The sequence below is a fragment of the Pristiophorus japonicus genome, chromosome 5 (assembly GCF_044704955.1).
Source record: "Pristiophorus japonicus isolate sPriJap1 chromosome 5, sPriJap1.hap1, whole genome shotgun sequence".
NCBI classification, from domain to species: Eukaryota; Metazoa; Chordata; class Chondrichthyes; family Pristiophoridae; genus Pristiophorus; species Pristiophorus japonicus.
The window spans coordinates 283542473-283568076 of NC_091981.1; the positions used below are offsets into that span (position 1 = coordinate 283542473).

At 43.3% G+C, this 25604-nt stretch overlaps 1 protein-coding gene across 9 annotated transcripts in view; it reads right to left on the reverse strand.

The window, feature by feature from the left end:
• Positions 1-25604, reverse strand: part of nktr (natural killer cell triggering receptor) — a 220321-nt gene that overhangs the window by 21984 nt on the left and 172733 nt on the right. For 6 of the 9 annotated variants that reach the window (XM_070881738.1, XM_070881737.1, XM_070881734.1 and 3 more), the window contains 7 exons: positions 23722-23941; positions 22224-22283; positions 19305-19454; positions 17586-17673; positions 15364-15512; positions 11082-14039; positions 3410-3502 (listed from right to left, as the gene is read on the reverse strand). In XM_070881738.1, the coding sequence (XP_070737839.1) occupies positions 3410-3502; positions 11082-14039; positions 15364-15512; positions 17586-17673; positions 19305-19454; positions 22224-22283; positions 23722-23941 (3718 nt within the window). The remainder of the gene's footprint in view (positions 1-3409; positions 3503-11081; positions 14040-15363; positions 15513-17585; positions 17674-19304; positions 19455-22223; positions 22284-23721; positions 23942-25604) is intronic. The other 3 variants (XM_070881735.1, XM_070881739.1, XM_070881736.1) reach the window with 3 other exon arrangements.

The window sequence follows — 25604 nt, forward strand, 5'->3', positions numbered from 1 at the left end:
CAACCTAACTACTGTCTTGTACAAGTTCCGCCATAACTCTTTGTTTTTGAATTTGACGCCCCTCAATACAAAACCAAAAATTCCATTCTTCTAATAAGAACATAAGAAATAAGAGCTGGAGCAGGCCATACGGCCCTTCAAGCATGCTCTGCCATTTAATACGATTTTGGCTGATCCGATCATGGACTCGGGTCCACTTCCCTGCTCGCTCCCCATAACCCCTTATTCCCTTATCGGTTAAGAAACTGTCTATTTCTATCTTAAATTATTCAATGTCCCAGCTTCCACAGCTCTGAGGCAGCAAATTCCATAGATCCACAACGAGAAGCAATTTCTCCTCATCTCACTTTTAAATGGGCGGCCCCTTATTCTAAGACTATGCCCCTTAGTTCTAGTCTCCCCTATCAGTGGAAACATCCTCTCTGTATCCACCTTGTCAAGCCCCCTCATAATCTTACACGTTTCGAGAAGATCACCTCTCATTCTTCTGAATTCCAGTGAGTAGAGGCCCAACCTACTCAACCTTTCCTCATAAGTTAACCCCCTCATTCCTGGGATCAACCTAGCAAACCTTCTCTGAACTGCCTCCAAAGCAAGTATATCCTTTCGTAAATATGGAAACCAAAACTGCATGCAGCATTCCAGGTGTGGCCTCACCAATACCCTGTATAACTGAAGCAAGACTTTCCTGCTTTTATACTCCATCCCCATTGCAATAAAGGCGAAGATCCCATTGGCCTTCCTGATCACTTGCTGTACCTGCATATTAACCGTTTGTGTTTCATGCACCAGGACCCCCAGGTTCCACTGTACTGCAGCACTTTGCAATTTTTCTCCATTTAAATAATAACTTAGTCTTTGATTTTTTTCCGCCAAAGTGCATAACCTCACACTTTCTAACATTATACTCCAACTGCAAAATGTTTGCCCACTCACTTAGTCTGTCTATGTCTTTTTCCAGGTTTTTTGTGTGCTCACACATTGCTTTTCCTCCCATCTTTCTATCGTCAGCAAACTTGGCTACATTACACTCAGTCCCTTCTTCCAAGTCGCATCTTTCCTACTTGCGTTGGCACCTTTAAATAGCTGTGTGTCTGCAAACCAAGGTCCCCCTGCGCGACCACTCCATTTATAATCTTACCATTTATGGTGCATTTCTTTCCATTATACTTACTTCCATAAAAATATAGGAACAGGATTCAGCCATTCAGCCCCCCCCCCCCCCCCAAGCCTTTTCTGCCATTCAATTGGATTATGGCTTATCTGTACCTCAGCTTCATCCACCTGCCTTGATTCTGTAACCCTTAATATCCTTGCCTAACAAAAATATATCAATTTTGGAAATTTTCTATTGACCCCAACCTCAACAGCATTTTTTTTGGGGGGGGGGCGGAGGGGAAGGGAAAGAGTGTTCCAGATTTCCACTATACCTCATGTGAAGAAGTGCTTCCTGACAATCACCCCTGAACGGCCTAACTAATTTTACAATTATGACTCTTGTTCTGGACTCCTCTCCCACCCCCCACCAGATAAAATAGTTTCTCTGCATCTCCCCTAACATTTTAAACACCTCGATTATATCATCCCACAATCTTCCATTCTCAAGGGATTACAAGCCAAGTTTAAGTAATTTGTTCTCCTAACTTAACCTTCTAAGCCTCGGTGCTATTCTGGTGAATATGCACTGCACCCCCTCCAAGGCAGATGCATACAAGTGCATCTTGTACACACTGCAGCCATGGTGCACCTGTGTGGAGGGAGTGAGTGTTTAAGGTGGTGGATGGGATGCCAATCAAGTGGGCTGCTTTGTCCTGGATGGTGTCGAGCTTCTTGAGTGTTGTTGAAGCTTCACTCATCCAGGCAAGTGGAGAGTATTCCATCACACTCCTGACTTGTGCCTTGTAGATGGTGGAAAGGCTTTGGGGAGTCAGGAGGTAAGACACTCGTCACAGAATACCCAGCCTCTTAACATGCTCTTGTGGCCACAGTATTTATGTGGCTGGTCCAGTCAAGTTTCTAGTCAATTGTGACCCAGGGTGTTGCTGGTGGGGGATTCAGTGATGGTAATGCCATTGAATGTCAAGGGACGGTGGTTAGATGTTCCCTCGTTGGAGATAGTCATTGCCTGGCACTTGTGTGGCGCAAATGTTACTTGCCACTTATCAGCCCAAGCCTGAACATCGTCCAGCTCTTGCTGTATGCGGGCATAGATTGCTTCATTATCTGAGGAGTTGCGAATGGAATTGAACACTATGCAAACATCAACGAACATCCCACTTCTGACCTTATGATGGAGGGAAGGTCATTGATAAGCAGCTGAAGATGGTTGGGCTGAGGACACTGCCCTGAGGAACTCCTGCAGCACTGTCCTGGGGCTGAGATGATTGGCCTCCAATAACCACCATCATCTTCCTTTGTGCTAGTATTGACTCCAGCCAGTGGAGAGTTTTTCCCCTGATTCCCATTGACTTCAATTTTACTAAGGTTCCTTGATGCCACACGCGATCAAATGCTGCCTTGATGTCAAGGGCAGTCACTTTCACCTCACCTCTGGAATTCAGCTCTTTTGTCCATGTTTGGACTGAGACTGTAATGAGGTCTGGAGCCGAGTGGTTCTGGCGGAACCCAAACTGAGCATTGGTGAGCAGGTTATTGGTAAGTAAGTGCTGCTTGGTAGCACTGTCGATGACACCTTCCATCACTTCGCTTATGATTGAGAGTAGACTGATGGGGCGGCAATTGACCGAATTGGATTTGTCCTGCTTTTTGTGGACAGGACATAGAGTTTTCCACACTGTTGGATAGATGCCAGTGGTGTTGCTGTACTGGAACAGCTTGGCTAGAGGCGCGGCTAGTGCTGGAGCACAAGTCTTCAGCACGATAGCCGGGATGTTGTCAGGGCCCATAGCCTTTACTGTATCCAGTTCGCTCAGCCATTCCTTGATATCACGTGGCGTAATCGAATTGGCTGAAGACTGGCTTCTGTGATGGTGGGGACCTAAGAAGGACCAAATCTAAATGCAGTACTCCAGATTGGGGGGGGGGGGTCTTACGTACGCTCTGTACAACTGAAGCATAACTTCCTCCCCTTTGCAATCCAGGATGATCTCCCTGTCATAGAGACAAGACTATACAGTACTCTAGTTTCAGTCTGATTAGGATACTATATAGCTTCAGAATGACTTCTGAGGAATTACACTCTTACACTCAAATATAGGGTTTCAAAAACATTTTTTTTTCAAATCACCATTCATTTTCTGTCATTGGTAACAATAAAGTAGTTCTCTAATGGGAAAGCACTTTAGTTAACAAGCACCCGTTATTAAAATGGTCAAGCGCGCCATTGCAGTTATGACAGTAGGTAAATTAAAAATCCGTCATTAATAAGGGTCATTTGAAATCAAGTTACCTATGGCTTCTATAGCTTCTGTAAGAGCTGCTATGACTTGAATGATCTCTGGTATGCCTTCGCCTGCTTCGACTTCTACTGTAACTCCGTGACCTAGAATTAATCAAAGTGCAGCATGAATGGTTTCAAATTAACACGACGCGGAATGTTTTCAGCCACTTTAGGTTTCAAAGTTTGCTGCATATTTGGTAGCAAAACAGCTTGCTTCTGTGATAAGGCAAAATAAAGCATACACAGCAATGGGATGTGCGCATTTATGCAAATCACAAAGGACTTTCTCAATCCTAAATCAGTCAAGAGTGATGCTGATGAGAAAAAGGGGAGAGATTAAAAAAGGAAGAGGGGGAAAAGGAAGGAAGGACAGGGAGAGAAAGTAGTATTTACATAGCACATTTTATATCCTCAGGACAGTCCAAAGTGCTTCAGAACCAATGAATTAATTTTGAAGTGCAGTCACAGTTGTGTTGCAGGCAAATGGTGCAGCCAAATGTGTCCACAGCAATATCCTATAAAACAGCAATGAGATAAATAACCAGTTCATCTCTTTTGGCGGTGTTGGTTGAGGCATGAATGTTAACCAGGACACCGGGAGAACTCTGCTTTTCCGAGTGGCCAGGGCTGTGGGCAACCTTGGGGGCTGATTCCAAGGGGTGGCAGCGGTGGTCGTGTGTATTGCCGGGAGGAATTTGGTTGTGTCACCAGGTCGTTGATGGTTACCATGTTTGTGTGGGGTAGTGTGCACCCAAAGTGCTTTTCTGTGCCAGCCAGCTGCCGGCAGTACATGAGAACATGAGAACATAAGAAATAGGAGCAGGAGTAGGCCATAAGGCCCCTCGAGCCTGCTCTGCCATTCAATAAAATCATGGCTGATCTGATCATGGACTCAGCTCCACTTCCCTGCCCCTCCCCATAACCCCTTATCGTTTAAGAAATTGTCTATTTCTGTCTTAAATTTATTTAATGTCCCAGCTTCCACAGCTCTCTGAGGCAGCGAATTCCACAGATTTACAATCCTCAGGAGGAAATTTCTCCTCATCTCAGTTCTAAATTGGCGGCCCCTGAATCTAAGAACATGCCCTCTAGTTCTAGTCTCCCCCACCAGTGGAAACATTCTCTCTGCATCCACCTTGTCAAGCCCCCTCATAATCTTACACGTTTCGATAAGATCACCTTTCATTCTTCTGAATTCCAATGAGTAGAGGCCCAACCTACTCAACCTTTCCTCATAAGTCAACCCCCTCATCCCCGGGATCAACCTAGTGAACCTTCTCTGAACTGCCTCCAAAGCAAGTATATCCTTTCGTAAATATGGAAACCAAAACTGCACGCAGTATTCCAAGTGTGGCCTCACCAATACACTGTACAGATGTAACAAGACTTCCCTGCTTTTATACTCCATCCCCATTGCAATAAAGACCAAGATACCATTGGTCCTTCCTGATCACTTGCAGTACCTGCATACTATCCTTTTGTGTTTCATGCTCAAGTACCCCCAGGTCCCACCGTACTGCAGCACTTTGCAATCTTTCTCCATTTAAATAATAACCTGCTCTTGGATTTTTTCTGCCAAAGTGCATGACCTCACACTTTCCAACATTATACTCCATCTGCCAAATTTTTGCCCACTCACTTAGCCTGTCTGTGTCCTTTTGCAGATTTTTTGTGTCCTCCTCACACATTGTTTTTCCTCCCATCTTTGTATCATCAGCAAACTTGGCTACGTTACACTCAGTCCCCTCTTCCAAGTCGTTAATATAGATTGTAAATAGTTGGGGTCCCAGCACTGATCCCTGTGGCACCCCGCTCGTTACTGATTGCCAACCAGAGAATGAACACTTATCCCAACTGTTTTCTGTTTGTCAGCCAATCTTCTATCCATGCTAATATATTACCCCCAACCCCGTGAACTTTTATCTTGTGCAGTAATCTTTTGTGTGGCACCTTGTCAAATGTCTTTTGGAAGTCCAAATACACCACATCCACTGGTTCCCCTTTATCCACCCTGTTCATTACATCCTCAAAGAATCCCAGCAAATTTATCAAACATGACTTCCCCTTCATAAATTCATGCTGACTTTGCCTGACTAAATTTTGCTTTTCCAAATGTCCTGTTACTGCTTCTTTAATAATGGATTCCAACATTTTCCCAACCACAGATGTTAGGCTAAGATGTTAGTCTATAATTTCCTGCTTTTTGTCTGCCTCCTTTTTTGAATAGGGTCATTACATGCATTCCAATCTGCTGGGACCTCCCCAGAATCCAGGGAATTTTGGTAAATTACAACCAATGCATCCACAATCCCTGCCGCTACTTCTCAAGACCCTAGGATGCAAGCCATCAGGTCCAGGGGATTTATCTGCCTTTAGTCCCATATCTTACTGAGCACCGCCTCCTTAGTGATTGCGATTGTGTTAAGTTCCTCCCCCCCTATAGCCCCTTGACTATCCACTGTTGGAATATTGTTAGTGTCCGTAAAAACTGATACAAAATACTTGTTTAGAGTTTCTGCCATGTCCATGTTCCCCATTACTAATTTCCCTGGTCTCATCCTGGAAGGGACCAACATTTATTTTAGCCACTCTCTTTTTATATACCTATCTATAGAAACTCTTACTATCTGTTTTTATATTTTGTGCTAGTTTACTTTCATAGTCTATCGTCCCTGAATCAGTTTTTTAGTCATTGTTTGCTGACTTTTAAAAGCTTTCCAATCTTCTGTCCTCCCACTAGTTTTGGCCACTTTGTATGCCCTTGTTTTTTAATTGGATACCGTCCTTTATTTCTTTAATTAGCCACGGATGGCTATCTTTGCTCTTGCACCCTTTCCTCCTCACTGGAATATATTTTTCCTGAGATTTGTGAAATATCTCCTTAAATGTATGCCACTGTTCATCAACCGTCCTACAATTTAATCTGTTTTCCCAGTCCACTTTAGCCAACTCTGCCCTCATACCTTCATAGTCCCCTTTATTTAAGCTTCGTACGCTGGTTAGAGATCCAACTTTCTCACCCTCCATCAGAATTTGAAACTCAATCATGCTATGATCACTCATTCCAAGGGGATCTTTTACTAGGAGATTGTTTATTAATCCTGACTCATTACGACAGCAAAGAATGACTAAGAAAGCAATAAAGAAAGGAAAGATAGATTACGAAGGTAAACTTGCGCAAAACATAAAAACGGATAGTAAAAGCTTTTACAGATAGATAAAACGGAAAAGAGTGACGAAAGTAAATGTTGGTCCCTTAGAAGATGAGAAGGGAGATTTAATAATGGGAAATGTGGAAATGGCTGAGACCGTAAACAATGATTTTGCTTCGGTCTTCACAGTGGAAGACACAAAAACCATGCCAAATATTGCTGGTCACAGGAATGTGGGAAGGGAGGAGCTTGAGATAATCACTATCACTAGGGAGGTAGTGCTGGACAGGCTAATGGAACTCAAGGTAGACAAGTCCCCTGGTCCTGATGAAATGCATCCCAGGGTATTAAAAGAGATGGCGGAAGTTATAGCAGATGCATTCGTTATAATCTTCCAAAATTCTCTGGACTCTGGGGAGGTACCAGCGGATTGGAAAGCAGCTAATGTAACGCCTCTATTTAAAAAAAGGGGGCAGACAAAAGGCAGGTAACTATAGGCCGGTTAGTTTAACATCTGTAGTGGGGAAAATGCTTGAAATTATCATTAAGGAAGAAATAGCGGGACATCTAGATAGGAATAGAGCAATCAAGCAGACGCAGCATAGATTCATGAAGGGGAAATCATGTTTAACTAATTTACTGGAATTCTTTGAGGATATAACGAGCATGGTGGATAGAGGTATACCGATGGATGTGGTGTATTTAGATTTTCAAAAGGTATTCAATAAAGTGCCACACAAAAGGTTACTGCAGAAGATAAAGGTACGCGAAGTCAGAGGAAATGTATTAGCATGGATAGAGAATTGGCTGGCGAGCAGAAAGCAGAGAGTCGGGATAAATGGGTCCTTTTCGGGTTGGAAATCGGTGGTTAGTGGTGTGCCACAGGGATCGGTGCTGGGACCACAACTGTTTACAATATACATAGATGACCTGGAAGAGGGGACAGAGTGTAGTGTAACAAAATTTGCAGATGACACAAAGATTAGTGGGAAAGCGGGTTGTGTAGAGGACACAGAAAGGCTGCAAAGAGATTTGGATAGGTTAAGCGAATGGGCTAAGGTTTGGCAGATGGAATATAATGTCGGGAAGTGTGAGGTCATCCACCTTGGGGAAAAAAAAAAACAGTAAAAGGAAATATTATTTGAATGGGGAGAAATTACAACATGCTGCGGTGCAGAGGGACCTGGGGGTCCTTGTGCATGAATCCCAAAAAGTTAGTTTGCAGGTGCAGCAGGTAATCAGGAAGGCGAATGGAATGTTGGCCTTCATTGCGAGAGGGATGGAGTACAAAAGCAGCGAGGTCCTTCTGCAACTGGGTATTGGTGAGGCCGCACCTGGAGTACTGCGTGCAGTTTTGGTCACCTTACTTAAGGAAGGATATACTAGCTTTGGAGGGGGTACAGAGACGATTCACTCGGCTGATTCCGGATATGAGGGGGTTACCTTATGATAATAGATTGAGTAGACTGGGTCTTTACTCGTTGGAGTTCAGAAGGATGAGGGGTGATCTTACAGAAACATTTAAAATAATGAAAGGGATAGACAAGATAGAGGCAGCGAGGTTGTTTCCAGTGGTCGGGGAGAGTAGAACTAGGGGGCACAGCCTCAAAATACGGGGGAGCCAATTTAAAACCGAGGGTTGTGAATCTGTGGAATTCTCTGCCCAAGGAAGCAGTTGAAGCTAGCTCATTGAATGTATTCAAGTCACAGATCGATAGATTTTTAACCAATAAGAAAATTAAGGGTTACGGGGAGCGGGCGGGTAAGTGGAGCTGAGTCCACGGCCAGATCAGTCATGATCTTGTTAAATGGCGGAGCAGGCTCGAGGGGCTAGATGGCCTACTCCTGTTCCTAATTCTTATGTTCTTATGTTACACAGGACCAGATCTAGGATAGCCTGCCCCCTGGGTGGTTCCGTTACATACTGCTCAAGGAGTCCCTTATGCACTCTATGAACAGATCAGTTCAGGTTCCTTTAAAGTTTAAAATCATTACTTTGCAGCTCTAGTACTGTGGGAAGTAGTCAGCATCTTAAAAGTGGCTCGGACTCAATTAAAAAAATTCTTTGGCAAGAGTGCCACAGGAGAATCAGTTTCAGAATATGGAGGATTATATGGTCACGTTCTAATACTGGTCAACTGATTAAATTCATCTTAATAGCGCAAGGGACTGTACACAGAAAGGGAAAAAGATGGGTAATAACATTAGTCGACTCATAACGAAGGTCAGAGCATATGGAGTCAGAGGACAAGAAACAGAATGGATAGCAAGCTGGCTAGAAAACAGAAAACAGAGTTGGGGTTAAGAATAGCTACTCAGACTGGCAAAAGGTGGGAAGTGGTGTTCCACAGGAATCAGTGTTGGGACCACTGCTGTTCGCAATTTGCATCAACGATTAGGAGACAGGAATCGGAAGCACAATTTCACATTTTGTGAGCAACAACATAATAGGGAGGAAGAACACAAGACGATATTATTAATCTTACAGAAGGGGTGTGTAATTGACAAATGAATTTCAATATAGGCAAGTGTGAGGTGGTGTATATATGATAGTCACTAATTATTCCAATAGGGAATTCAGAAGAAATCTCTTTAACCAAAGAGTGGCAAGAATGTGGAACTGGCTTCCACAAGTAGTAGTTGAGGCAAAAAGCGTAGATAAGGAAAAGCTAGGTAAAAACATGAAGGAGAAAGGAATAGAGGATATACTGATAGGGTTAGATGAAGATGGGTGGGACGTGGCTTGTGTGAAGCATGAACACTGGCACAGACTAGTTGGGCCGAATGGCTTGTTTGTGGGCTGTGGACTCGATGTAACTATGATTAGCTTTGTAATGGATACCCACGGCGCAATTAACTTGAGGTTCTGCACTGTGTTAAGCTTATAGCATCAATGATTTAGCAGCAGACTCAATTAAGGAAGGCAAAGTGCTGAAAACCGTTTAAAACGATTGTACCCTAACTTTTCATTGGAGTTTGAATTCTGATGTCCCATCCTCCTATATAATTTAACCGATTTTGGGATTTTACAGATTAACAATTCTTCGATCAGAGTAGTTGGGAAGACCAATGCTGGATTTACAGTGTACGATAGAGAGAGAGAAATTGAGAGCGCTGGAAATGCACAATAGGTCAGTCGGTATTGTCAGAAGTTAACGAGCGGGAGGGGGAGAGGGAGAGGGTTTTCCCCAAAATGTTAACGCTTTCTCTTGCAGGTGCTGGCTGACTTGCCATATAGTTCCAACCTTTTCTGTCTTCCTTTCAGTAATTTACGGTGGTGGTGCAGACACTCACGCAAGTTACTGGGACGGTTCCCATCTCCAGGAAGCTGAATGACTAAACGCGATCCAACGGTACGTCACTGGAGCAGTTTCGAACCATAGTGTTCACATGTATGTACTCGACAATTTTTAATGGTAGCGAGATTTAAAAATAAAGTCAGAACATTAGGCAAAGTTTGCCCTCTGGTACATGCCATAATCCGTTAAGACAACTGTGACCGAGCAATCTATAGCGCACAGCCAAGATACCAGGGTGATAGAGGCAGAAAAGCTCAGCACATTTAAAAAGTAATTGGATATGCATTGAAGTGCCATAATCTAGATGGCTACAGACCAAGAGCTGGAAAGTTTGATTAGCTGAATAGCTCTTTTTCAGCCGGCACAGATACAATGGGCTGAACGGTCTCCTTCTGTGCTGTAAACTTCTATGATTCTATTTGAACAGCGTGTTACCGTATCTTGCTGAAACATCCCAATTTCTTATGGGAAATTACGACACCAATGTGCTTCCTTGTTATAGAGATTACCAGAGAGAGGAGGAGATGCTATTATTGAAAATGAACTATATAATCTGTTTACTGCAAGTAAAAAACAACTTGTATTTATATAGTGCCTTTAACGTAGTGAAACATCCTAATGCGCTTTACAGGAGTATTATGCGATAAAAATTTGACACCGAGCCGCATAAGTAGAAATTAGTGCAAAGCTTGGTCACAGAGGGAGGTTTTAAGGAGTGTCTTGAAGGAGGAAAGAGAGGTAGAGAGGCGGAGAGGTTTAGGCAGGGAGTTCCAGAGCTTGGGGCCCAGGCAGCTGCAGGCACGGCCACCGATGGTTGAGCGATTATCATCAGGGATGCTCAGGAGGGCAAAATTAGAGGAGCACAGACATCTCGGGGGGGGGGGGGGTTGTGGTGCTGGAACAGATTACAGAGATAGGGAGGGGCAAGGTCATGGAGGGATATGATAATAAGGATGAGAATTTTAAAATCTAGGCGTTGCTTAACCAGAAGCCAATGCAGGTCAGCGAGCACAGGGGTGATGGGTGAGTGGGACGTGGCGTGAGTTAGGACATGGGCAGCTGAGTTTTGGATTACCTCTAGTTTACGTAGGGTAGAATGTGGGAGGCCAGCCAGGAGTCAAGTCTACAGGTAACAAAGGCATGGATGAGGGCAGCAATAAAAAAAATTAATAAAATTGACAATCTTTGACATTTAAACGCAAATCGAATGTCTGCACGGTCTATACCCACCTGTAAGAAGAGCTGTAACTTCTTGACCGACTCCTTGATCTACTGCTTGACCGAGATCTTGTTCGGGAATGTGTTCTGTCTCTTGAACTAGATCTGTAATGGCCACGCGAGGTACTGCGACTGCTATTGCTATCTCTAGATGGCGAGTCTTCTTCACTCGAGGTTTCTTGGTTTCTCTGCCTTTGGTTCAACCGCGCTGTCCGCCGAACTTCATCAAAGAGAGAGCCCGGCTTGACTTTATTTTTGCTTTTAATTTCTATTTTCAGTCCCTGGAGTTTGTTATCAGATTCGGCAGCCTCTACTTTAACCTCCGTATTAACTACGGGGCTGGCTGTTGGTACATTCGGCAATACTTTTAAAGGTTTCCACTTGTTACTATCTGCTAGTTCATTTTCTGCCTTGGTACCACTTTCTGTTGCACTCCCATTGATGTCGGATGGTTGGAGTGACTCTGCTCCATTTTTCGCGTTCTTATTCTGTTCAGCTTTCTCTGTTGAGGTGCCACCTTCTGATTTGATTCCAGCACCCTTTGCTCCTTTGGAACCTCCAGCTTCAGAAACAGACGCTTCTTTTTCACTGCCTTTCTGCTTTGCGGAGACGGGATTGGCCTTCTCCGGGGTGGAGCTCTTAACTTTTTGGTGCGGGGACTTGGATTTTTCGGCTGCTCCTGGTGATTTTGCTACTGCAGCTTCAGTCTTTGCCGAATCAATCTTCTTCTGTTTTGGCAGGGATTCTGCTTCGTGTTTGAGACCCAAGGCACTTGTCGTTGATTCACGCAGTTCTGCGTTCTCTTTGACTAGGTGGCTGACCTTTACTGAAGCAGCGCAATTTACTGCACTGCTTTCAGCATCATTTCTTCCCACGTTGGGTGATGTACTCCTGACTTTAGATTTACCATTGCTTGCACCAAGCCCGTCAGTTTTTGTCTCTTCTTCCTCCTCTTCTCCAAACTCCAGGGGAGGCTGCCAGTGAAATTTCTCCTTGGGTTTTGGCACCTTTTTGATCTTTTTCTTTTCGCTTTTCTTTTTGAACTTGGTACTCTTGGATTTTGACTTTTTCTTACTTTTAAGTTTGTGTTTCACCTTCTTCTTTCGCCGCTTCTCATTCTCGCTGGCTGAACATGAAGAACTGCTGGAAACCGAGGACCTTCTGGCCGACGGTTGTCTGCCGCCTGCTTCTGAGCCAGGCGATGCAGAAGACTTGCCGCTGCACGCCTCAGATCTCGAGTTCGCTCCTCTACTCGTCGCCTTCCCTTCAGTCTCACCGACATCAGACTTCTGTACCACTTCTCCCTCCTCGGAGGCGGACCCAGACTGTAGTTTACTGCTTTTACTCTGTTCCGTTTCAGACTCGGTCTCAGATTTCAACCGTGCTTTCTTGTGAGCTTTCTTTGTGGTGTCCTCGTCTTTACTGTAAGTGCCCGAGGAGGATTGCCTTTCAGAGTATTTGTTCCTTGCAGATTTCTTCCTTGGCTGTTGTACGGGATCATTGGACGAGCTGGACTTCACATTTGAATGTTCCTTGGTAGAACCTTTGCTGGAACGGTCACGTTTTCCCTCCGTTTCTTTGCTAATGTGGCTTTTTTTGAGAGATTCCGACTGAGACTTTGACGCATCGTTTTTCTTTGATTCTGTTTTTTCCTTTTCTTTCTTGTACTCATCCGAGTCACTCTCGCTGGAACAGTGTGAAGACGACACACTGCGCTCCATGCTTTCGTGTTTCTTTCCAGTGTCACACTCTTTGTTTGCATGGTTGGTGGTAGAGATTGCTTGCTGATCTTTATCCTGTTTATGAGAAACAGAATTCTTTTTTCGAATGTTTCTGTGCTTCTCTTCACTACTAGCTACACACACTTCCGATTCATATGAATGACTGGATGATTTGGAGTAGGAGGATTCATGATAGGGGGACTTAGTTGGCGAACGTGACCTTGAACTAGACCGACTCCTTGACCTGGAATAGGACCGACTCCTTGACCTGGAACTAAACCCTCTGCTCCTTGAACTCTTCTGATAGCCTGAGGTTGAACTTCGATCACTTTCATGGTCAGAGCTGTAATGCCTTCTAGTATCTGAATTTCGATGGTGTTTTTGTAAAGATGGAGACGGGTCATCCTCTCTAGAACATTTTGAATCTCTACTGCTCAATGTAGGTGTTGTTTCACTTAGTTTTGCCTGGGCTTCCTGGATCCGAACATAAGAAGGCTTCCAAGGCTTCTGGCCTGGTCTCCACCTTGAAGGTGGAGGACTCTCACTTAAAGGAACTGCAGGAACAGGCTCGACTGTAGCAGTGTGTGTTGCAATTTTTTCATTTTCCTTTGCAGCTACCCGAGAAGTATCAAGTTTCTTTTGGTTTAGATTTTCAAAGTGAGTTCTGGTACTTCTCCTCCTTCCATGCTTGGATTTGGAACTAGATCGAGATGTGGATCTACTTCTCGATGATATAGAGCTTGAACTACACCTGGACCTAGATCTAGACCTGGACCTGGACCGGGAGCTGGATCTGGATCTGGAGAGAGACCTGGATCGGGACCTGGATCTTTCTTTGGATCGAGACCTTGATTTTGATCTTGAATAGGACCGAGATGCTGTACTGGCTGAAGAAGATTGATGACTAGAAGATCCAGACCATAACTTTTTTGATGAGTGCCTTGAAGAAGCTGACAATGGAGATTTCTTTTCATGCTCAAGGGAAGACTTTATCTTAAAGCTTGATGAGTGCGCAGATTCTGGAGGTACAGAGATCTCCTTTGGTTTATGTTTGTGGACTTTATGCCTTCTGGAATGCTTCGTCTTCTTAGATTTTTTCTTAGCTTTGATTTTCCTCCTCTCCTTTTTAGGTCTCTTATAGCGGCTAGATTTCCGCCTGCTGCGATCTGAGTAATATCCATCATGTGACCAGGACCGTGACCATGGAGAAGCAGACCTGTCGCTCCACCGATGTGACTCTGACTTCAATCTGTAGATTGACAGAAATAAAGCTCAATTGGTGGTACAGTAGGCAAACTGGAGTCAACACTGAATTAAATAAAGATAAAATTCCATCTCTTATTAGTTATTTCTAAGTACAGAACATTTTTACTCGGCAAAGTGACATTTCCCGACAAATGCCAATAAATGGTGGCCTACCCAGAATGCATGTTTCCAATTTCCCCTCATCTGTGCTTTGTGATTTTAGGTGTAAGGCATTTCCTTTATGGGATTTACTTATTCCGAACTCGTAAATCAGACATGTGCAGTTTATAATTCCACAAACTCATAGTGTAATCAAATTAAAAGTTGCCATAATCCTATGTTAAGAACACAAGTAGTAAGAGCAGGTGTAGGCAATAGCCCCTCGAGCCTGCTCCGCCATTCAATAAGATCATGGGTAATCTGCTACCTCAACTCCACTTTCCCACCCTATCCCCATATTACACTATCCCCTTAATGTTTTGCTGAGTTCAGCTCTCTAAGCAAAATCTTAGAATGTAATGAAGTTACATTATATGCATAAAAGTTACATATCAGAAGCATGTGCACTGTAGTGAAGCAGAATATTACAAAGTATGCAACAGGCAGATGATAGATTCGGTATCAGCCGTGGCTCAGTGGGTAGCACTTTCACCTTTTGAGTCAGAAGCTTCAGGGTTCAAGTCCCACGCCAGAGACCGGGGCACAAAAATCTAAGCTGACACTCCAGTACAGTACCGAGGGAGTGCTGCACTGTTGGAGTTACCGTCTTTCAGATGAGGCGTTAAACCTGCCCCCTCAGGGGGATGTAAAAGATCCATTGGCATTATATCGAGGAAATGGGGAATTCTCCCTGGTGTCCTGACCAATATTTATCCCTTAATCTACAACACTGAAAAGATAGATTATCACATTGCTGTTTGTGGGAGCTTGCTGTGTGCAAATTGGCTGCGTGTTTCCGACATTACTACACTTCAAAAGTACTTCATTTGCTGTAAAATGCTTTGGGACAACCCGAGATTGTGAAGGGTGCCATATCTTTCTTTGTAGCTTGACTGAGGAATACTACTTTGAATTATGGGTCCTCAGAAACATTAGTGGACTTAACATACAAAAGCAAAATACTGCAGATGCTAGAAATCTGAAATAAAAACAGAAAATGCTGAAAATACTCAGCAGGTTAAGCAGCATCTGTGGAGAGAGAAATGTTAATATTTCTTTCAACAGATGCTGCCTGATTTGCTGAGTATTTCCAACATTTTCTGTTTTTAGTGCACTCGACGTTGTTGGATTATATGCAAAACTTAAGTCCCAATTTATAAAATTCATACTTGTCTCCTTTAGTCCATTTCTCTAAGCTGGCGGCTCGGTACGTTCTAACGCGCTGCATTTCTTCCTTCCAGTGAGGTGGCGTTTCACTGCTTTCCTCGTCCAGTTCTGATTCTGAATGTGATCTAGATTTTGAAGGAGTGCGATAGCGCTAACCCAGAAAGAGGAAAAAAGGTACAAAAAGAGAGAGTAATGAAATGCAATTTCTCCACCGTGTGGCCTGGAAGGACAATTCTGCACTTTAGAATTTGAACCCCCTCCCCCTTGAATTCCTCTATCTGCCATTTCTCTCGACAGATTGGGTCCACCATACAAAACACACAGTTCAAGCAGAGCACATTCCCTCATTTCCTTTCTTTGAAGAACTCAACACATTCGCAACCTAAGTCAATGGACAGAAAAAACTGTTGCCGATTCTCCCTCATCTCCAGATCAAGGCCACCTGCAACTCCCCTGCTACCATGCCAGCTGAATTCAGCATAGACTGAGGATTGAACCCAAGACCTTCTTGACCTGAAGGGCTCAGTATGACACCAGATGGTGCCTTATGCCGCCAGTGTGCATTCGTCACGTCTGAATTTAGACAGTGTCAGCCAACTATTCTACTCTGGGGTCATCACAGACACTCATGCTGCTTACATTTTTGGTCAGCCAGGGTACCTGACCCATCAACTTAAGAATCTCCTGACTAAACTACTGAGAATTCCACTAAAGCAGCAATTCCACTTGCCTGATAGAGTACACTCTTTCGCCCCACAGGGTCACACCACAATTATCCAAGTCCAGAGAAATTAGGTACCCAGTTTGGCAAGAGCCAAACTTAGGGATGTGTGTGGCGATAGTGCTGAAGTTTAACTGGCTAAAACCACGCAGCTTACCAGAACAAGACATTACTAAACTCTCTAGCATTAGCTTGCCAGGTTACCTAGTGCCAAATGGAAAGAATCTTAACCCCCAGTAATGGGTCAACCCCACCGGGTTCCATCAATCAGCCAGATTGGCTAGATGATCACCAATAGTGCTAGGGAGTACCCTCTGGAACTGCCGAGCTCAGTTATTGGAATATAGATTCTGCTAGAGGTTCAACTCTGTTTCATAAGAACATACGAATTGGGAGCAGGAGTAGGCCATTCGGCCCCTCGAGCCTGTTTCGCCATTCAATAAGATCATGGCTGATCTTCTACCTCAACTCTACTTTCCTGCACTGTCCCCATATCCCTTGATTCCCATAATATTCAAAAACTATCGATCTCTGTCTTGAATATATTCAAAGACTGAGCATCCATGGGCCTTTGGAGCAGAGAATTCCAAAGATTCACCACCCTGTGAGTGAAGAAGTTTCTCCTCATCTCAGTCCCAAAGGGCCGACTCCTTATTCTGAGACGGTGACCCTGGTTCTAGACTCTTCAGCCAGAGGCAATATCCTCCCTGCATCTACCCTGTCAAGCCCTGTAAGAATTGTGTGTGTTTGTATTTCAATCTGCCATTGTTAGGTATGTAAGTATGAAGCCAACTCAAGCCAAAGAGACCCTGCTTGCTACCTCCTCAAGGAGGATAGGCAGTCGTCCATTAATGGGGCCTACACTTACAATTTCCAATAGAATGTTCCTGATGGCTCAGTATCACATCACATTCTGAGCCATCAGCTCCAGTCAATACTATCTGTAAGAAATATGAATAATACATGTTTTCCTTTTGAGTCTGCCTACCATTGATGTCAATGGTGAAGTATTTCCAGACAGCAAAACGTAATTTGGAATTCAATAAAAGTCAGCAATTTTTGTGAGGGGACAAACATTGAACGTTTACCTCCAATATGTAAGTCAATGATGAATTTAAGGACCTTCATTTGTACAAGTACAATATGAGTTTTATTAAAAAAAGAGATCTAGGTGAAGAACCCAAAGCCCAAATAGTAAGGCACCACCAACGATTGAAATAGTGAAGAGATGAGATGGATAATGAAGTAGGGATTGGTGATACTGAGCACAAAACCTAGTAGATTGTAGAAGGGTAGACTCGTAAGCAAGTTCTGAGATGGCGGGAAAGAGTGAGTTGACGTGGGAATGGGAGATGGTGTTTTCAGTGAGGATGCAGGAAGGAGTTTGAGCAACAGGATTTTTGGAGTTTAGAAGAAAGACGAGAAAAAGTTCAGAAAAAGCAATTAAGGAGAGCCAAAAAGAGAGGGTGAAAAAGTGACAGGCAGATAAAAGTAAATGCATACCATTGTGCCTCTGCCTTTAATTTTACGTCCGGATTTTGACACCACTGGTTTCTGCTCAATAACAGTTGAAGGTGCTTCCTGAAGTTTTCTGCAAGGGAGAAAAAAAGAGAGCTGAAAATTTGAATCTAAAATGATAAAAATTAACAATGTTCTACACCATGCAATTCCACATTCTTCACAAATATAAATGATTAACAAGTCAAATTTCACCCACAGATACTTTCTCAGCCTTTATAATAAATGCTTCCCAAGCATCGTACCTTTTGTTATTCAAGCATGGAGAGGATGCCAGTGGCTCAAGGAAAAAATATTTACTATTGAATTATTCTGTCACATAAAACAGATTTGAATACACTGTTATTTTTAGCAAGCCCTAAGTAAACTCTTCATCCTAGCTGCACCAAACTTTTCAATAACAAAGAACGGTCCTGCATTTATATAGCACCTGTCATTTTTCCAGGGCAACCCTAGCCTTTTCACATTCAAATTAACTAGTTTATTGAAGTGGAGTCCCTACTGTTATGTAGGAAAATGTGGCAGTCAATTTGCACATAACAAAGTCTCTCAAACAGCAAATGCACAGTCAATTTGTTGTTGGTTAGGTTGGGCAGGCGAGGTGGGGTAGGGGGGGCGGGAGAGGCTGTAAAGAGGAATTTTGGCCAGGACACTGGCAAAAGTCATTGATACTCTTTTGAAAAATGTGAGTGGACCTTTAACATCCAGCTGAACAGGTAGATGAACACTAAATGGGCCACAAGATGGGTGGTTTGGGAAATGAGTAAATACTACACTGGTGCAATAAAGAGGGTGAAAGGGAGGAGGAGGTGTGAGGAATATTGTTCAGGAAGAATAAAGGGAGCTTTGCATTGCATCTAGCCATTCTACACCAGATCAGGGAGTGTTGGATGCCTACACTGAGAGCCGAGGGTAGAGTGTGTTCTTTTCCCTCATATCGATGTATAGAAACGTTCTCAAAACAAAAATGTTATCAGCCTATTCAAGATAGAGAAGTCATTAGCTTCAGCTAATTAAGTGGAAGGCAGAAGAAAAGGCTACAAAAGCAATTAAGGAGAGAAAGAAACCAAAGTATAAAAAAGTTAAAATGGTATGATGAGTTTTTATAGGCACAGATTAGTTATGATTATTTTACGTTACCTTCAAGTCTCTTGTGATCTCCAACGTTCCATGGTTGTAGGCCAAAGATGAATGTTGGACATCACAAGAGACTTCAGAGGAAATGTAAAATAATTATACCTAATCTATGCCAATAAAACAAACATTAATATGAACACTAATTAGCCAAAATACTGCATAGTCAGAATTCTAGCTATTGCATCAATGCTCCCTTCTCTTTAGTGCCAGTCCAGCTTTGAAAGCACCGGAAATTCATGCATTAAAGATAACCCTTGATTCTAAATGTTTTACAGATACACATACAGCTATAGATCAATATAGATTGATGTCAGTTTATTGCATTGCACTGATTAGTTGCATGTACCAGAAAGTTCAAATGGAATGAATTCCTTGATGGGAAAGTCTTATTAAGAATGTTTCCAACTAATAAATTAAATGAAGGCAAATCCTACGCCTAAAAGCTATTCATTAATCACAACTTCTTTGGATCTTGGGTTAGCAGATACTGATGCGGAATAATGCCATCTTTTTCTTGTTAATAATTGTTTTTTAAAAAACCCAGCAAGATTTAAAGGAATTACTCACGGTTCAGTATCTGGTTTTGGCAAATCCCGCCTGAGCAAAAATCTGTTCTCTGGTACCGGAGGAATCTCTTCAGGCCTCACTGATAGTTTCTGTCGCTTTGGGTTTGATTCTCGGTCTTTATCATCCTCTTCGCCAACACCATTGTGACTGCTGGAGGAAGAAAAGCAGACTGAAGCTCACTAAACACTGAAGAGTTACCAGTAAATGTGTGCACAAGCATGCTTAAATACATCCTGGAGGCTATTTAAAAAACAATAAATAACAAACAGTTTCCAAAGTGGTGCTCTCTTCGAAGTTATGATTCCCCATAGCATTTAATCTATGGCTATATCTACAAATGCATCTTTCTTTAAGCAAATCGGTTGTTGAAAGAAAATCCACTGGCAACCCCTAATGGGATAAGATGGGACTTCTCTATTAACATAATAAGAACATAAGAATTAGGAACAGGAGTAGGCCATCTAGCCCCTCGAGCCTGCTCCGCCATTCAACAAGATCAAGGCTGATCTGGCTGTGGACTCAGCTCCACTTAACCGCCCGCTCCCCGTAACCCTTAATTCCCTTATTGGTTAAAAATCTATCTATCTGTGATTTGAATACATTCAATGAGCTAGCCTCAACTGCTTCCTTGGGCAGAGAATTCCACAGATTCACAACCCTCTGGGAGAAGAAATTCCTTCTCAACTTGGTTTTAAATTGGCTTCCCCGTATTTTGAGGCTGTGCCCCCTAGTTCTAGTCTCCCTGACCAGTGGAAACAACCTCTCTGCCTCTATCTTGTCTATCCCTTTCACTATTTTAAATGTTTCTATAAGATCACCCCTCATCCTTCTTAAGAATAGTTCATATGCAGCACTTGAATGGAAAAAACAAAGGTTGCAAACTACCGTTGTCTCTTTTTATGATCAGACTCTCTTCCCCTAGAATAACAGTCACTGTGCTTCAAAAGTAACTCAGGATGTGGCGAGCTGTGACACAGTTTGTCATGATAAGGTGCTAAGTAAACCCGTGTATTTATTAGTATAGTATAGTATAATAATGCCAGACACACCTCAAGCAGCCCATCCGCAAGGTTTATATCAATGAAGCTGTGTGTATACAGCTGCTAACTGGCCATTAGAGGGATTGTCTCTAGCATAGCATAGCATAGTATTTACGACACAGAAATTGGCCATTTAGCCCAACAGGTCCAAGTGTGGTCTAACCAGGGTTCTATAGATGTTGACCATAATATCTCGGCTTTTCATAACATAAGAATTAGGAACAGGAGTAGGCCATCTAGCCCTCGAGCATCTCCCGCATTGTCTCAGCCTGCCCCTTCTGTCGGCATCTCAGCCGAGATCTCCTCGGCGCAGTACACCGAATTATGTCAGTTACATTCTGAGCAGAATTATCTTTTAATAAACCTACTCAAAATCTCAGCATTAATGCAGGCTTCCTAGATTAGACTAACAAAGAAAACGAGCTTGCATTTATACAGCACCTTATCACAAGACTCAGAAATTCTCAACACTTCACGTAAAATAAATCACTTTGAAGTGAAGTCACTGCTTTTACAGAGCAGCCTTTGGCACAAAGCAAGATCCCACAAATAGCAATGAGTTTGATGGGCAGTTAGTTGGTAATGAGTAAGGGCAGGAATGCAGACTTGGATACTGTGGAACTCTTCTCTTCCTTTGTGTTGTGGCATTTTTAACATGCATCCGAATCACCGGAAACGACAGCCAGGTTTTACATCACATCCAAAGGATGGCACCTCTGATAATGCAGCAGTCCGTTGGTACTGCACTTACAGGTCCTTCTCAGAATGGCAGGCAGTGACCAGTGGGATGCCGCAGGGCTCAGTGCTGGAACCCCAGCTATTTACAATATATATCAATGATTTAGATGAAAGAATTGAGTGTAATATCTCCAAGTTTGCAGAGGACATTAAGCTGGGTGGCGGTGTGAGCTGTGAGGAGGATGCTAAGAGGCTGCAGGGTGACTTGGACAGGTTAGGTGAGTGGGCAAATGCATGGCAGATGCAGTATAATGTGGATAAATGTGAGGTTATCCACTTTGGGGGCAAAAACATGAAGGCAGAATATTATCTGAATGGCAGATTAGGAAAAGGGGAGGTGCAACAAGACCTGGGTGTCATGGTACATCAGTCATTGAAAGTTGGCATGCAGGTACAGTAGGCGGTGAAGGCGGCAAATGGCATATTGGCCTTCATAGCTAGGGGATTTGAGTATAGGAGCAGGGAGGTCTTACTACAGTTGTATAGGGCCTTGATGAGGCCTCACCTGGAATATTGTGTTCAGTTTTGGTCTCCTAATCTGAGGAAGGAAGTTCTTGCTATTGAGGGAGTGCAGCGAAGGTTCACCAGACTGATTCCCGGGTTGGCAGGACTGACATATGAGGAGAGACTGGATAGACTGTGCCTGTATTCACTGGAGTTTAGAAGAACGAGAGGGGATCTCATAGAAACATATAAGATTCTGACTGGACTGGACAGGTTAGATGCAGGAAGAATGTTCCCGATGTTGGGGAAGTCCAGAACCAGGGGACAGAGTCTAAGGATAAGGGGTAAGCCATTTAGGACTGAGATGAGGAGAAACTTCTTCACTCAGAGAGTTGTTAACCTGTGAAATTCCCTGCTGCAGAGTTGTTGATGCCAGTTCATTGGAAATATTCAAGAGGGAGTTAGATATGGCCCTTACGGCTAAAGGGATCGAGGGGTATGGAGAGAAAGCAGGAAAGGGGTACTGAGGTGAATGATCAGCCATGATCTTATTAAATAGCGGTGCAGGCTAGAAGGGCCGAATGGCCTACTCCTGCACCTATTTTCTATGTTTCTATACAAACCACTCAAGTTACTAAGAGGTGATAATTGTATCTTACAGTGGAACGAGTTTCAAATCAATGACTTTCTCACTTACCCTCCCTTTCTATTTTCACTCAAGTCTTGTTCTTCTCTCCTCTCCTCTCTCCATGTTCTCCTTTATTTGGGAGAGGGAGGGAATGCAAGCAGATGAGCCACAAGCTGATGAACAGCAACTGATGTTTTTGCCTTAATTGCTTGGAGCTTTGAATCAATGCATGCATGGTTTCCCCTTTCTACAATTTAACCGCCTTACTGACAATTTGCTATTTACATTTGCTCAAACTGCACCCCAGATGCCAGCAGTATTTTTTCCTCTTTGCACATTTTGAAAAAACAAGCCAACAGCATTGTGATTGGGAGCGTGTATTTCACCATGAACACCTGCTTGTAAGTTTCACTGACATGGAGTTAGAAACAACTCACTCCACATCAATAACAAGTCAAAAAAAAGACAGACGTGGAATAAGCTCCCACCGTGCAACTTCCTCACAGCCTGAGATAGCAGGAACTTGGGAAGTGAGATACCAAACAGCGAAGCAAGTTAGAGAAGCAAAGAAAAATAGCACTAGAATTGAAAAAAAAAAGCATGTATAAAACACGTGACTGGGAAGGAATGGGATATGTAACTGGAGAGTGAGTCAAAGCACAAACCCAAATTTAAAACATTCATTTCAAACAATTGAAAACACACTGACTAGGGAGGACCCAGGTTTGATGCCCCGTCTGTGCTGAGGATGTTATCAGGGCAGCAGTTGGGTACTAAAAGGGTTAGGGAGGGCAGAAAACAGCCAGTGTTCACTGCTCCTGACCATTACTTAGCAACCTTCATTAGAAATGAGGTGAAGACAGAAGCAGCTGGGCTTCAATGCACACCACAGTCAGATTGTTAGCCTGTACCCAATGCCCAGGCTCACACACGGCTACTCAGGCGTGGTACTGGAGGGTGATCCCCAAGTCCGTGGAACCTGAGCCCAAAGAGGGAGTCAATAAATAGAATGGGGTGTGTGTGTGTGTGTGTGTGGGTGGGTGTGGGTGTGGGTATGGGTGTGTGTGTGGGTGTGTGTGTGGGTGTGTGTGTGGGTGTGTGTGTGGGTGTGTGTGTGGGTGTGTGTGTGGGTGTGTGTGTGGGTGTGTGTGTGGGGGGGGGTGAATATAAATGGAGGGAAAACGAGAAGTGTTTAATTCTGTCATTTTCTGTTTGTCGTAACAAGTTATGTAACTTAGGAAAGAGCAAAAATGATATGGGAGGAAGAAAGGAAATGAGTAAGACAGACTGCAATCTACAGAGAAAATCTGAGCATTGTGAAAGTGTTGATTTTTAAAAGGACTACTGTAGTAGCAGGCTGCACTAAAAAGGACAGTCCAAATTTTGTTTCTTAATAATAATAATTTTTATTTAAATAGTGCCTTTAATGGAGTAAAATGTCCCAAATTTAATTTCTCAGACTAGTCTAAATTTCACAGTAGAAATACCAGGTTGGAAAGTACTGCAATATAATTCAATTATAAAACACACACACACTATATAAATGGCTAAAAAGATCTTACTGCACCTCTTCTGGCTGGAAGATACTTTTCTCTTTTTGCTTCTGGTCTCTTTCTGTCTTTTTGAGTGCTTGCTTCTCATCTTCCTTTTCCGTTTCCTTCTCCTTTCTCTCTCTTCTTCGGTTTCCGTCTCCGAGTCCGAGGACTTGGAAAATGTTGAAGAATCGGAGCTGGTCTCGGATTCATGCGAGGAGTAGGCGGCAGTAACTTTTTTCTTGCGTTCAGTCACTGAAAGGTAAGCAAGATACAGTGAATCGCCCAATGTAAACGCATCGATATATGCACAAGACAAGACAGCGTGCATCACACTTCAAAGTTTCAAAGTATATATTAAAAAGAAAATCATTTCATGCTGGTTTCTTCTGACCTCAGGCTAGGAATTTACAGGCACCTGCCAATCTGAAGCCATCCATTTCAACAGTAATTAAGTTAGCTGTTTGCAGCGAAGAGGACTGAATACAATTGGCCTCAAGGCCCTTAGGTTATAGGGAGCAAAAACAGAAACCGAGCCAGAGTCCTACTTGCTGATCGCCATAGGTGACTCACATGTGTGAATACTTGGTGAGGGCAGGATTATCCCATGTCAAATAAACTGCAAATACTCAGTAACTAAGCTTGTGTATTAATAATAGCAGCTTGGATGAGTTAAAACTGTGGAATGATATCCCAGTAAAGCATGGGCAGATGAGAAAATGGTATACAGTGTACAGTTCTGAGTACAGTGTTCTAGCATTGCTGCAGATAGTTCGACATCTTATTTTCAAAAGTAACCAAGCCAAAACAGTACGCAAAAGCCTTAAACTTTCCTCAGCCCGAAATCAGGGAAGATCTTCACTTTTACAGCCATTCAGGAGGCCATTCAGCCCATCACACCTATGCTGGGTCTATGAAAGAACTAGCCCATACCAAGTTTTGTTCACCTGTTCTCACTGACATTGGTTCCTGGTCACTCAAGGGCTCAGATTTAAAATGCTCATCCATTTTCCCAACCCTTTAAAAAATATATACACCACTTCTTTAAACTATTATGGATCCATCACTGAATCTGACTTTGTAGCAACTGCAAACACCAAATTGTTCTGGTATTGTCTCAGGCTGTTCCCAACCGTAGCATTCTGTCAGACCCCAGACTGATGTTACAACCCCATATCCTCCCGATCACACACCTCTTACCTCCACCTTCGTAACATCGTCCACCTCTGTTTCTACCTCAGGTCGTCTGCGACTGAAACCCTCATCCACACCTTTGTCATCTCCAGACTTCACTACTCTAAAACGTTCCTGGTCAACCTTCTATCTTCCTCCCTCTGTAAATTTCAGCTTACCCAAACCCCTGCTGCCTGTATCCTATCCCATACCAAGTCTCATTCATCTGTCCTCGCTGACCGACATTGGCTCCTAGTCACTCAAGTGCTCGGATTTAAAATGCTCATCCTTGAGAGAAACATCTGGTGGCCTTTCCCCTCTCTATACCTGTACTCTCCCTCCAGCACTGTAAGCCTACGCCAAAAACGGTTTCTCTGACTCTGGCCTGTCATGCACATCCCTCCCTTCAACCCCATCATTGGCAGCCATGCACTGATTGTACTCTGCCAGAACAATTTGGCCACACACCTCAACAGAATGGACTTGAGATGATTGCCAGAGGAAAGGTGACAGTTGAATGTTGTCAAAGGTAGTTACTAAGTGCAGAACCAAGGAGCCGGAGTAAAACTTGGAGTTTAATCCGGAAAAATGTGAGGTAATGCATTTGGGGAGGGCTAACAAGGAAAGGGATTACACATTAAATGGTAGGATACTGAGAAGTGCAGAGGAACAAAGGGACTTGGGAGTGCATATCCACAGATCCCTGAAGGTAGCAGGCCAGGTAGATAAGGTGATTGAGAAGGCA